Genomic DNA, 15,578 nt, shown 5'->3' with positions numbered 1-15,578 from the left:
GATTCGATGTTGTGATAAGAAAATGACGACTGGTGTAACGAAGGAGAGGAGCAAAAACGGGTAAGTAGTGGAAAGTAATGGCCCAGCATGCATCCACGCTATCCAGTACGATTAGTCATGAAGGAAATTGCGATTGATACCGCAAGTTTTTGTCGCGAAGGACCGTTCTTCTTAGCGTCATAGATTCAAGGGATGATACAATTCCAGTCTAGTAAGCAGACCAGCCAATTAAGAAAGTGTACCACGTAGAAAGTTCTCAACATTCTTCGGAACGAAACGTGAAAGCGAATGAAAAATATTGAATATATAGTTACTAGAATTTGTACATTTATCGTAAAAGCATAGAAACATTGGGAAACCGCAGCTTCGTTATCAGAAATAGGAAAGAAATTAATAAAGTGATCGTTTTAAAATAGAATATGAGATTCTTTTTGTTCATTCGACTATCATTCAACCAATGTTCAAAAAAATTAATACTACAAGTTTTGAAAACAGCTGAGACTGCTTTCTTCACATTTTTTAATTTAACTTTTTTAATTTAACATCGAATAAAATTTAATTTAAAAGTTTGCATTTTCGTTCGATCATTTAACTTTATATCAATTCTTATATTGTTCGATTAATTGATTTTTGTATATTTATCTTTCCTTTCATTTACGGCTACACTAAGAAAAATTTATCGTCCAACTTGTGAAGATAAATTGTTTTTCAAAATGGTATAACGCAATTAGCAAAATTTCCTAATATTGAAAGGTTTTGAAGTTTTTGCAAGTGTTAACAAGAACTTTGAAATTAATTAAAAATTAATTAACTTTTAAATGTTTTTCTGAATAATCTGAATGTTAGGTATCAAGAAATGTCTTCTTGAATATCTCAATACTTTAAAATATTTTTAAAGAAGAATAAATATATGAGTGAAGATAAATAAAAAGTAGAAAAAATATCTAAATATCTCCAACGGAAAATATATTAATTGATTGACAAATAATAATTGCACAAATAATTAAATGATAAACGAAGAATGTCCTTGAAAAAAATGTCCTGAGTATCCTTTCAGTACGCGACTTCTTTTGTTATCTCCGTTTTATGTGTGAATATTTACGAATTGTTATATTTTCGTTCTGAACGTGCTACAACACTTGCTAACAAACGTGAAATAACAAGAGAATAATGGCGTGACGTGTTATTCGAATAATTGCCGAATGTAATGAATCGACGCACATTACAACTGGAAATGCTGTAAAATAAACTTGAACATATCCAATAATTTTGAACATATAAGCTTTTCTTTGCCATTTGATAATACATAACATTAACGTTCAGTAGGATTGGCCCGACCAAATTCATCAAAATAAGGGATTTCATCTGTTTTAAATCGCTGAATCTATTGCAAACGCTTTTATTGTTGCTTATAATCACTTTTGTCAAAATAAAAAAATGGGTATATATATATAAATTTCTTTTTCATCGACCATTCGTGTTTTAAAGTTTTGTAATTAAAATATTTAAACATGCTTAAAATACGTCAACGTGATGAGTTCAACAATTCTATAACTTATTCCATGACTGTCTGATATTTTAATTAAGGTAAACCGACGAAATAATATTCCGTTTGTGTTTGTCATCTGAAGCTGCTAAAACATCAATTATTTACAAGAAAGAGTCTAAATAAATTTTATTTTTAAGAATAAAAAACTAAACACGAAACGTTAATATTTTTTGTAACTAATAGTTGTTGTTGTTTAATTATTTGAATTTTAAAGAAATTAAAAATTCCAACAAATAAAGCGTTTTTATAAATATTTGTCATATTAACGGACGTGGTATGAATTAGTAGAGTTCCTATGTTGGTTGTTTTAGTGTTCAAAGCTTTAGTTTGATAATAATTTTAACTCTAATTTTATCTTTTTATGTAACTCTAATTATTAATTATTGCATACGGGAAGGCTTAATTGTGAATAATTACACAAGCACACTATGAATGTTCTCGAGAAATGTTTCTTTCTTTGAATACAAGAATATATAATATTCGAAAAAAAATTAATATTAATTTTCTTGATCAATATAAGATTTTATTATGAGGAACGAAAAGTTATGTACTGTTTTCATCGTTGATTACTAAGGTTAGTGGTACTTCAAGATGATTCAACATCTGAGTTGCTGTGTTCTACTATTCTTACTGTCAGCAGTGAAGAAGTTTCAAGTAACCTACATTATCAAAAGTCAGCAATAATTTCTATTCCCTCAAAAGACTTGTTCCTTTTGTGAACGGTAAAACGTTCAATCTTAACAATCACACAGTTTTTATTCTGCTACATGTATGTGACAGATCATAAATTTCTAAGCATCAAACAGAAAGTGAAAAACGAAAGAGAAAAATGTTCTTTAGAGAAGAGAAAGAGTGTGTCGTTAGAGAAGACCACAATGAAATATTGACCAAATAAAACTATTCCTATTTGTTGTTATTTAATAGAATTTAAAACATTGAGTTGGTTGTAAAATTATGACGGTTTTATAATTAAGTTAAATAACAACATTATTTTTATTAACCATTAATTATAAATGTAACAACTTCATAAAGATCGTGGAATACAATTAAACAGTAGATATTAGGTAACTGAGTAAATGAAGTAATAGCTTCACAGTAAATTCATCCGTGCCTAAAATGATGATTTCTATTCCACCTACTCAATAAAATCTAAATAAATGTTTATTTCTCCAATAAACATCTGCTCAAACATCAACTTCAAGAAAACAATTTTTCAAAGACTTACTTTTGCATAAGAGCGCGATGAAAAAAAGTCCACCTTTCTAGAGTGTAGAACTATCAATAATTGAAAATAGTACCACATATTTTACCACTGCTTGTTTTACGACTAATTTAAAGTTACGGTTAGGTAGTTAACCATGCATTTAAGGTCAGCACGCGATAAGAAGGAATTTCAACAAGTTCTAATGCCACAAAACAAAAGTTCATGATATTTCGAAAGGTGTATCGGTTAACGTTTTGTTAAAAATGCCCAAACCAACAACAATAAAGAAGGACAATTTATTGTGCAGAAAAATTGTATCACTTTACACAAATATATTCATTTCATGCTAAAAATTATATTTTTCAATACTACAGACAATTTTTTCATTTATCATTTTCAATACATCGAAACTAAAAAAGAATAATTAATCTACAAAAGGTTCATTATTTTATGCCAAGAGGTGCACTTGACGCGAGGTATTATGAATTTACAAATAACGATCCACTGTGAAATTGAATCCTTCAATCTTCCAATACCATTAGAACTTTAATTGCTAGAACTTTCACTCACAAAACGACAAAAAAACAGCAGTTCATTCTACAAAAGAGTCCCTTTACTCGGAGAATCCCATTAAATCCACATTAACTCTAAATAACATTTTTCTATGAACTAAAATCCTTTGACACTAGGGAAACTTTTTGAATCTTACCCATAGAAAAAAATCTAGTATCACTAATGCTAACTAGAATCCTTTCGATCACTTTCGAACTATCAGAAACATGAAAACTTATAAAGAACCTTATCCCGTATCTTACAAATGATTGGTCACTTTAGCACGAAAAATTCACTTGCTGTGCCGTATCGCAAGAGGCAATATCACAACTTACGTATTTGAGTTCTCCGCTGTAGCAGGAAGATCCTTCGGTTAAACAAGTATATCGCGTGGTCCGTTGGCCGCCGTGATAAGTGACACCGATATTGTCACGTAGGTACCACGGTGCGTGGTGCAGGTGCGATCCGACCTGGTGGCGAGTTCACTACGAAATACCGAGATGCAGAAGCGTATGTCCCACTTATCTGGTGCCACAGCGCACCATAAAACCGCGCGGACACGAAATCCCCCACACGAACCACCCAGTGCCAGTAGGCTGCCCTAAAAAATGACCCACGAAAACACGTACTGTCACGTGCTACCTTTATCCAGGGATCGTTCGCTTAATGGAGGTGTTATCGGCCAATTAAGAAATAGCCTTGACGATTATGCCGCTATTATTTCCAAACACAAACCTTTTGTGTCGTCACCAATCTTGTAGCGACTCTCACAACTATTTTTCTATTTAATTCTTTATATATTTTGTGAATATTTCATTGTTTGCTACAAATGATAAGCCTCAAGTGAATTTATTTTATTATTTTATAACGGGTATTTAACGTGTTTGGTCATTTCAGGTGAGATGGCCATTTAGATTTTTAAATACTTATATTTTCAATTGTTCTTAATCGTGTACTGAACCTTACACAGAAAGCTATTGAACTATTCTTCTTATATACATTTCCTTTCATATTGTTAATATTGTTAACTTATATATTGTTAACGTATTTCATATTGTTATTAACTTCAATATTTTGTTAGATATTAATGATATTTAAGAGGCAACACTTTTTTTTTAAAAAGTGGGCCATCTCTCCCCGACTTAGAATATTCGAATGTTTGAGGGGGTGAAACCACGTTTTCAAGGCATTATCAATATCACATTACTATCATATTGCAGTAGGACTTTAATTAACCGAGCAACTCAGTAATTTGGATTCTTAGATTATACTTCAGGATATGTACGCTTTAAAGAATGTTTGTTTGAGTCTTCATTTGTATGGACTGTTAGTTGAACGATTAAATCAGATAATCGAGGTTCCACTAATAGTTTAGAACTATATTAAGGAGATTGGTCAAATAGTCGACGATTTGTTGACGAACGAGAGAGGCAGGATTCTTTTACGGATTTTTATAAAATTCATAATTCTCTAAATTAAGTTTTCTGCTTTGTAGTTATTGCTCATGTTAACTTTTAGATATATTAGTTCGAATCTTTTTGAATCGATATTTCGCGAGCAAGAGAATGTTGATTGATTTTGATACATTGGAATGAAATTTTTATACAGATACTGGCTTCAACATTTGTTCTTGTTTCTAAAGAAATTTTATTTGTCAGTTGATTTTGAATGAATTTTTATTAAAAGTAGACACTTTTCGAACATTTGATTAGAGTTTATACATTTTGGAAGCTTCAATTTTTAAAAAGTTCTTCTATATCTTTAAGTATATTTTACAAAATTACATACCCTACCCCCCATATTATATATTTTATGCACTAGAAATAAAAATAAAACCTTATATACACAAGGCTTTATCTAATCTATTTGTGCGTATCTATGTTTATTAACTGAGATTATTCCAAAATGTTTTTATTGACATTAAAATATTCTTTACTAAGCAGTAAATTAAAAATTAATAAAAAGAATTTGGAATGTATTTGTTCAAAAAATAGGAAATCAAAAATACACTCGCGCAGCATGAATGTGAATTACATTAATCAAAATAGACAATTCGAAATAAAGTTTACATAAATATCGCTAATCACTTGTAAAGGTTGATCTGTTATTATTTCCTGTATGTAAATTATATTTACATAAACGTTTTTTTCTTATCGTCATAATAAGAGTAATAGTACAACAAAATTTATTGTAATTAAATAATCCCAGTTTATATCATAGTAAACAAATAAATTTGAGAAATATGTCTTCGTTCATCGCGTTTGTCTCCTTCAGTTTCAAAGACTCGCCTGCGATTTGTCGAAAAAGAGGCCGGATGTCTCAAAGAGACATTGAATGATTCGTCAAGGTTCGAATGAAGAAAATCTCGGAAGACATTCAAGGCCGATGTACATACAAAATTTTTTGGTAATTTGCTCGTCTATTCGCTGGGCCCATGAAATATTCAGCTTTGCTACAGTATTAAGTCACTTCGGAGATCACAAACAAACGGATCGTTGTAAGAATTTCACACGGTCAACCGGGTTTCGTCTTCAAATTTTTTTAACGAACACAAAGAACACTCATTACAAAATCACTTCCATGATAGGTCAGATCTCATGGATGAGGCTTCAGCCATTTCCGTGTCAATTTGTTCTTTATAATTGATTTTTTCTGATAAACATATATTACGAATAATTACGCGGTGCAAAATGATCTAAGTTCAAGTGTTGAATAGATGAAGAATTAAATATCACATGAATAATTTTAAGACTGCAATAACAACTCTCAGAAAACAAAACAGTTAATTATAAAACTAGTTTGTCTTTTTGTCAATTCCTATTCGTATCTCGAATAGAAACAAATGACGTCAATGCTATGAGTACTCACATAAATTACAATAACATAGAAAAACAACAAAAATAAATGTCATATTTGCAAATAGGTGACAACTATGTTCAGCAACTTTCTTTTTTTTTATTGTATATGTAAGTTGCGCCAACCCCGTTGGGTCATCGACAACTATTTTAAATTATGCAGATGATTATCTATGTGTTTGATTGTATTGTGTATTCCTTATTTATAGATCACTGATTAAAATAAATGTACTGTTTTAATTTCTTTTAGAAATTTCAAAACATTAGAGCATGAGTCAACTATTCGTGTTACTTCTTTAGGGTCTCCTTTACTTTGATATTTTCTTCTTTCCCTTTGGTATTTAAGGCATAACGTGATGATTGTTGTTGCGTTGCTGGCACACTAATAAGAAACTTGCCACACTTTTCCGATATTGATTTGCAAAAGTGTTTACACTTCTATGTGTTATTGTATTTCATACCTATGAGAAATTAATTGAATTTACCAACGAGTTTAAAAATGTTTACACATGTAATGAGAGTTACTATTGGAAATAAGAATAACACAAGTTTCTTGCTGAAGTATCTGTAGCTTTGAGCCAGCTAACGTTTAAACGTTATTCGTTATTTCTTCTGTTAACGTTGGCCCGATTTCCAAGCTGCTTCTTCATTTGAGATGGTCTACGCTGTTCCGCGAACTTCGAGAGATTCAAATTTTTATGGACAAAAATTCTGTATGCTTCGCGAGAGGAACTTGAAGAATCGAGGACGAAAATTGTCCAACTGTGCTACAAATCTCTTTTAACGACACGTGAGTCCTGTTACATAGTCCTCCGCTATGATATATGCACGCGTATCATTTTAAAAAGGTTCTTTTTGCAAAATAGTCAAATTCATTTCATAGGCAATTCGTATCGCACAAGATTTATTGTAAATCCTGGGTAGAATTTTAAAGATTCAGTGCACGATAATAGTTAAAATGATGTACTGAGTGCAATTTTGTTCGTTATAGTTGAACTATCTGCTGTTACAGAAGCGTATTTTATCGGGACAGTGGTCTAGAATATATTATGGATTTCTATGAAGGCATTTGAAACTGATAGATTTATGGCATACAAATACGAAGATACATGAAATATCACCACTTTTCAACCACAAATCTTCCTTTGATAGTGGCAAACTTTTGACAAATATTAATTAAATGACAATACAACATATATTTATTTCTTATAAATTTACCAACAAAATTAATAATTATTCTAAGCATGTATCTTATCAAAAATGCAAATTTTGAAACTTAATTTATAGAAACTGTACAGAAAGTATATTATTCGTTGCACTTAAAGACGACGATCATTCAGACAGTGAAACGTAATTTCATCACAACGATGTTGCAAAAGTATAGATTATATTCGTCGTTAATTCATCCCTTAATGACAAATGCTAACGGCGTTCCACGAAATAAATGTAATTGTCAAAAGGAGTGTGAAACGAGATGAGAGTTTACTCGAATCGAACCGTGCACCTTTAAACGTATTTCTAATTACTTCATAGCATACTGGTTTGTAGTTTCGCGATGACTTAATGGAGAATCGTTATCGTCGTTTCTCCGAAACGGCTCTCGTACGTCCAGAATAGGATGGAAATAGTCAGAAAAACCCTATGTTTCTTCGACAAACATTTGTCGTACATAAACATCCAGTGCATCCACTAATATTTAGTTTTAGCAAGCCGGATACCATAAGCTTGTCAAGGCTGCACTTTCCGGTCGAGATATAGTAATATTTCCATTATAAATACATTGCGTTTGTATGCGTTTGTAATGTACATAAGAGTGGAAAGAATAATAAAAGAAATTCTGTAAAAAGATTTATAGTATATTCATTCTATTATTAAGTTAATAAAATGTTTGAAAAAATCAATTTTTCCTCTTATTTTATAAATTAACAAAAATTTCTAACATGCAAAAGGAAATTTTATGAGTAATGGTGAAAGGCCATCAATTATGTAAATATATCAAATATACTGCAAATATATCTGAGTATTAAATATTAATTTCATACATTTACGATTGAAATATAAATATCTCTGGTATAATTGTAAAGTTGCGTAATTGTTCCTTGTATAGTTTAAAATCTTTATTTTAATTTAAAAATCAAAATTTTAAGTGTCAGAAAAGTAACAAATTTATTTGTTGCTGCTATATGTATTCAGAAATTTCAAACAATTTTGCAAAAGAAAATTATTAAGAGTAAGTACCATTCCTTTTTCAAATTATAATTTGTTATGTTCTTTTTATAAAATACTTTCTATTTTGATAACAAAACAAAATGAAGATTATTTAGAATGAATTAAAACATACGATGGACTAATATAAAATTTAATTTGAACTTACACTAAGCAAATCCCAATTAAATACTAAGAAAAAAAATGTTGTAATAGAACATTCGAAGTTAAGTTCGTCTTCAATAAATTCAAAAATTTACTTCCAAGGATTCAGATTCTCAATATTAATGACAGACGTAGACATACATATTCTATTAGGGAATGTTCATAACCTTGCCTTGATTAATGAAATTCATTCAATGCTCAACAGAATATCAATTACCGACAAAATTCGACATTTATTCTGTTCGTTTTAATATCTTGATCATAGTCAGCGAAATTTTTTCTTCGAGTGACCTTAATGATGGAACAGATGAAAGAAGATTTGAAAGTCGGCGAAATTTCTTTGAAATGCTACAGCAATCGTTGATTGATGAATATTTCTTATTCGACGTACCTCGGTATAACATGCCTAGAAAAGAGCGTTGATCTAAATTCAATGTGCGTTGCAGAATTTTAACCATCAGTTATATTTCTTCCGCAATTCTAAGGAACATAAACCAATTCAGTAATTGGATTGATTAAGTCAGCTTTAAAATACATTTGCAAAGGAACAAAGGCTTTGAATCGTTTAAATTAAATGTAATTAAGTTCTACTGACCTAACGTTCTAACAGAACATTTACGACAATACATAGTACCTAACGCGACTGTATCCTAGTTGCAACCTAAATAACTTTACAATGAAAAAAGATATTGAACATCCCAGTAACTTCCTACCAGACAACCTACAATATTCTTCAAAGTAGATTATTACCAATCAGGCATAACCTAGAACTAACAAGAAACTGACCGCGAACTACAAATGCTAAGTAACCGCATAAAACATTTACAACATGATACGCTGCGAGCTGTTTATACCAATTTTATGACCTTGACTAGCACCAAAAAGGTCAATGAGACCTATCCGACGGTTGCTCCGATTTTTACTATACGAGGAAGAGGAAGAAACTTTCACCTAAATCAGTTTCATCTGAGATTCATCAACCGAACGACCTCAAAACGAGTTCAATCTCCAAATATTCACTGGTCTTCGAATATTCATGTTTAATTATAATTATAATATTTAACCTTGAACTACTTAGGTATTAGATTTACATCTAATTGTACGAATATCTTTGTGTAATAATTATGTAACTATGAATGCAATTTAAATTAGTAACATTGAAATTTATCTAGATGTTTTACTATCTTTGAGTGTATTCAAAAATAGAGTCATAAAATTAATATATTAAAGTAAAAATATTTCAAATTTATATACTATAAAGTCATATATTCCAATACGTCTCAATATATTCTTAATAAAAATTGTATTAATGTGAATATTCGATGTTAATCTATTTTTACTGTATATATTATTTAAAAAAGTAAATTTAGATATTTGAGGGATTTAGTATAACATATTATAATACATTTCTCGAAAATATCAGATTATTTTTCAGAGGTACATTCCAAACTTTAGATCGTCTATTTAAATTGCATAATAAGAAAAAAACAGAATGAAAGTGTATTGATATAAAAGCAAAAATATTAAACTTGTCTGTACAATAAGATTAAACGTTAAACGATTTCGAAGAATTCCAAAACGTCAGCAATCGAGAAACCCATAGTAGATTCTAATCTCCCCAATCCTAATTTAGTCTCTCAGGAAACAGAAAGTGTCATGCAAATCAGCTTTATCCCAGTTCCAACGGCAAAATGACCTCAAAACTGGGATTCACGTTGAAAATCAAGGTTTACGTGTATCACGTCTCGTTAGATGGATAAACCGTCTACATACATATATCTTGAAAATTAATCAATTTTATATATAGGATTTAAGGAGAATGTTTTATTTAGTAAACTGATAATATCGAATTCCTTCTGCATAATTTAATATGTTAATATAAATTCTAAAACACGCATGTAAAGATCAACAAAAAAAATTACGAATGTATTATAAAACTTGGATCTAATTATAGAATTTAATTATAAACCTGTACATAAGCTCCTTACGAATCGAATCCGTTTTTATAATGTTATAATTTAATGAAATTATTTTTATTCCAAATGTATAATATTTTTAATTCTACAACAAACATTTCTCTGAAGGAAACAAATATTTTTGTTACATCAATAATACGTTGAAATAGCCTGGAGATGTAAAAATAACAGTTATATAGTTCATTGAATAAAATTTCTAAAAATTGCCCAATTCTCAGCATTCAGTTACACAAGGCATCAAACTAAATAATTTACCTACCGAGAAAATATCAATAGATTGTTCATCGTCTATACAACATCGAAAATAAGTTGCATAATGTTCCTTTAAGCAACAATCCCTAAGAAAATCGTTTACTATATTATTTAACAATCTATTTTTTCACGACAGTAATTAATATTGCTACTAAATAATAGATAACAAATTCTTTAGTTCTTAACCCTTTAAAAATAACGCCTGTAACACGCATTAACTTACTCAAATTGAAAGCTACAATTCACTTGCTTCACATAAACTTCAAGCTTCGATCGCAAGTAATCGAAAGGTACCGATTTTATCTAGACAAATAAATAGAAACGATTTAACACTGGATTTGAATTTTGTGAAGAGCACATATACCAAGAAAACTTGAACATTAAATAGTTAATTGTCAAACAAATACCGGTAATACATTAAGAAGGTTGACAGAAGACATCTTATTAAATGCTTTGACTTTTGTGGCTTGACAAACGGAGACGAACATGGGATGAGAACTTTCTCCCGTGATCGAATCTCGTTGAACCCGTTCAAGGATCGGTCGTCTGTACGAAGTAGAAGGCAAAAGAGAGGGAACGGATGATACAGACTGAAGTAGGCTTGCAGATAGAAAAAGAGAAAGAGAGAGAGAGAAAGGAAATAAGAGAAGGGGTCAGAGAAAATGAAAAACGGAACGCGGAACGGCACGGCGGATGAAGCTCGAAGGTGAGGTTCCGTTTAGAACGAAACGAGCTAGACTTTCGACGCCCGGAGGCGATTAACTCTGTCAAACGGTACCTAGCTCATGAATGTATCCCCTCTGAGGTGCTAGGCGCTCACGGAAAGAACTGGGGAAATGACGGCCCGAAAATAAAATCATGACCGCGTACCACTTTCGAAAGTGGGTTCGTAGTCTTTTTTCGCGAATCTTTTGTGCGTACGATATTCTGGACCACATAACCTGCCACTGTTTTTGTAGCAAAAGTATTCTTCTTCCAAGAATGTAGCACCCGTAACGGATTTCGTTCGGATTTTTATCAGTTCCTGTGCTGTTAAATACGTTTCATGGTTACTTTTTGCAGAGAATGTCGATGAAATTTGTGTTCTTAGTTTTACGGTCTGGTTCATTATTACTGAAAATTTATGGTTCTGTTCTCTGAATTAGCTTTCGTGAATTGTTCATGTAATTATTATATTAACACGTTGGATTATGTTGAAATATAATTAGAATTTAGTTAAAGTGATCATTCTACTTATAAATAATTAAAAACTGTTTTATACAATTTTGTAACAAAAGTATGATTCAAAATAAAGATGTTTTTTCTTATTTTAGTTTCTGATTATATTCATTATGTATTTGTTATATATACTCGATTTCTGGTTTTTATTTTTGTTGTGTGAACAGTTACTAAATATTTTAATATATTACAGAAAAATAAATAAATTGATTTTGTATAAGAATAGTGATAAATTCTTTTTATACTCATTCAGTTTCTATTCCTAAGCGAGAATTAACTTTAGAGAAAGAGTACCATTAATAGTATACAGTCGTTTAGATGTTAAGGGTATACATTTTTTTGCGAGTAAGAACTTATATGTATATGTTAACATAAATTTTCTATTTAAGTCAATTTATTCCACTTGTACATGAAGGATAAAATTCTCATACATATTCCTTATGAGAATTACTGTGTAATTACTTGAACAATTAACTTATTACGTCGTAAGTTTCAAATGAAAGACGACCACCTGTCATTCTAAATGTGATTCTATTTCATTGATGACAAAGAGAATAACGAAAAAATTGGTAATAACACACAATATTTTGTGGGACATCCTAATATTTGTACTAATACCTAAAGGAACCTGGTAGGAATTTTAAATTTTTTCTAGACGTGTGAATCCTTGCTGTAAATCCATTCACATTTTTATGAACTAATTAAATAACTGTGAATTATTCGGAAATTAATTTTTTTAAGGATACTGTCAGAATCTCTTAAGAAACATTCCGCACTTAGCGTGAGGTTAACTACGGATTAATAAATATTTAAAAAGACAAGACTTTACTTGTCGAAATCTGTCTCATGTAGATTTATTTTCACCTGTCATCGTTTTATGCGCGTTTCTAGTTCATTGACGTACAAGAAAAATAATATTTATATATCTACTTGAATTCTTACATTTATGCTAAAATAATTTTCATATTAACATCGTAATAATAAAGAATATAATAAAAGAAACAAATTTTTCTTTAACCTTAGCACTTTTAAACTATTTTTAAGAAAAATGTTCAGATTTGATTTTAATTCATACTGAAGACTGATTTTTTTCTTCAGTAAATATCCCATAATACTGACAATATATTACGGATCTCCTTCTTATTCAATTAATCTCATTAAATCTACATATAAGCAAAGTATAAATATACATTAATATTTGTTACAACCATATATTCGACAGAGACAAATTGTCCTCCATACGATTTTATAAATAATTACTGTGTAAGTAATTGCAACAAGGTAAGCAATTTCTAATCTAATCTACAATTAAAATTACAAACAAAGGTTAAGACAAAGCAGCAGAAGCAGGAGAATACCAGAAAAAAAGAACATTTATTACAATGAATGGAAGAGACCGAATGTAAGGAGGGAAACTAGTGTGAGTGAGAGAAGAAATAATAGAGAATGAAAGAAGGTAATTGTGCGGCTTGGTGCGACGAGTGAGGGGGGGGGGGGGGGAGATAGAAAAGAAGAAGTGAGTGAGACAGGGAGAATTATTCACCCGATTGCCTACTATCAGGCGTCTTTACTACCTAAATAAAACAACTATATTCTTAACAATATTATTAGTGACACCCATAATAATGTAATTTTCTCTTCATGTATGATGGTAGTAGTATTCTCGACAATATTATTTTAATTACTTAACAATTATGTAGATCTAAATGTTTATTTAGAAACGCAGAAACGTAGATTTGAATGTTTATTTAGAAATCTGAGTATTTAGAAACGCAATGAAAATTCAAGTATAAGTTATTAAAACGCTATAATAACATACGCTTGTCCTTATATCTTAAATTATTTCTGTCGAAGAGACATTGCAGAATCATTACCTGCGAAAATTTCGTAAATTTTGTTACTTGACATACATCTCATTTACGTTTCAATGCCTACATGAGTATGATTGAAAGTTAATAGATACTAAAGATTTAAAGATTCCTGATAAAGTGTTTATTGGCTTTAAATAAGTCTGTAAATACAATTTTAATAGCTATTAAGAATTTGTATTAGCGTGCAGACAGAATAGTTGATACATCACTTTACGAAGAATAATGTACATACGATCATAATTTAACAATATATACAACTCAGTTTATACATTTATCAAATCCAACTCCGCGTATGCAGAATAAAAATTGTTAAGCTTGAAGTTTATGAATAATTAGATTATCACATATTTCTGTATGAATATTATATTTCAACAACTTTTTGCTCAAGTTTACAAATTAATTTCAATATATTTTAACTTTCACAGGCTAATCAACTTCATTCAAATAAAAGTCTACATTTAACTAAAAACAACAATAATAATTTATACAAAATATAAATTATTAGGTCAATGTTTACCTTCATTTCCTAATGTCTATAAAAACTAACACTCACAACAATAATAATTAAATATTTCAACTTCTAATTTCATATTTACGAACACACAGCTACTTCTATTCATTTATTTAACTAACAGATCCCTCTTTTCATTGAATCACATAAATATCAATTAACATGCCAAAAGTATACAAAATATTTCTAAAAACTTGTGGACGAAGTACAGTTCGATCTCCAAGCGTCGAGAGTTGTAGCAATGACCCCATAAAGCATCACGTGTCCAATCACAATGAGCTACCCCATCCACCACCATGTTACTTCCCTTTAACAATGAAACCATCAAAATTACCATGAATACACGAAAAAAATACTTCCAACCCAATAACACTACAAAAATCATTAAAATTCACACATCAAGCAAGTGCTGTCACAGATTTAAAAACCAATTCATCTCAGAACAACATTATTTATGGGTGTCCCTACACACATACACACACACGTGCGCGTACGCATACAAATGTACCACCTTCCACTCGTCAACCGTCGAAATTTCCAGTAAAAACCGGTCTTATGGATCGTGGGGCCGAAATTCGAGCGACAGTCATCGAGACGAACGGACGCGAATTTTAAATGAAAATCAGGACTGGCTGCGCCAGTACCGGGGGTTGTAGCAGCCATCGAACCGCCCCCTGGACTGCGGCTCTCTGCCGAGCGCCCTCCCTTTCTCTTTTACGCGGCGCCTCGTTTTTTCCATGTGGTGCTTGAGCTGCAGCCAGGTGCATGCGCACCACCACCAGTGAATCAAAAAATTCTCGTGCACGAAGAAATTATTTAACCCATAACAGTCGAAAGTTTACACTGTGCTAAAAATGTAATTTTGTATTCAATTTCTATTTGTTATGTTTGCTGCTGTTGAAGATATATCGCCCGTTTTTTTGTATTAAAAGTGCTATCAATATTTGTTCTATTTTTAATTAATATTGTACTGTTTTATAGGTAAATTAAGTATTACTAAAAAATTATCAACCGTTAAGGGTTAATCAGATTCAGCGATAATTTGTGCGCACTCAATTCCCTGGCAAGTTTGATTGATCCATGGCGGCACTGCTGCCATCTTGAGGACGCTGAAGACTAATATTTTAGCTCATGGATAAAAGATTGAATAAAACATCTTAAATGAAACTACTCTTGAGTGATCGAATTGATTTTGAAATCATTTGGTCACTTGGTGGTGC

At 30.8% G+C, this 15,578-nt stretch overlaps 1 protein-coding gene across 4 annotated transcripts in view; it reads right to left on the bottom strand.

Annotated features, from left to right (window-relative positions):
• LOC116431302 (acyl-CoA Delta-9 desaturase) overlaps positions 1-15,405 on the bottom strand; it is a 36,069-nt gene extending 20,664 nt beyond the window's left edge. Inside the window, exons 1-2 of one of the 4 annotated variants that reach the window (XM_031986499.2) lie at positions 3,463-3,615; positions 2,775-2,824 (exon numbers count right to left, since the gene is read on the bottom strand). In XM_031986499.2, coding sequence (XP_031842359.1) covers positions 2,775-2,782 — 8 coding nt within the window. In that variant the 5' untranslated portion in view covers positions 2,783-2,824; positions 3,463-3,615. The other 3 variants (XM_031986498.2, XM_031986501.2, XM_031986502.2) reach the window with 3 other exon arrangements.
• Between the last annotated feature and the right edge of the window lie 173 nt (positions 15,406-15,578).

The sequence above is a fragment of the Nomia melanderi genome, chromosome 9 (assembly GCF_051020985.1).
Source record: "Nomia melanderi isolate GNS246 chromosome 9, iyNomMela1, whole genome shotgun sequence".
In the NCBI taxonomy this organism is placed as follows: Eukaryota; Metazoa; Arthropoda; class Insecta; order Hymenoptera; family Halictidae; genus Nomia; species Nomia melanderi.
Note: the sequence above shows the minus strand (reverse complement) of the source record. Positions and strands in the feature narration are given on the sequence as shown.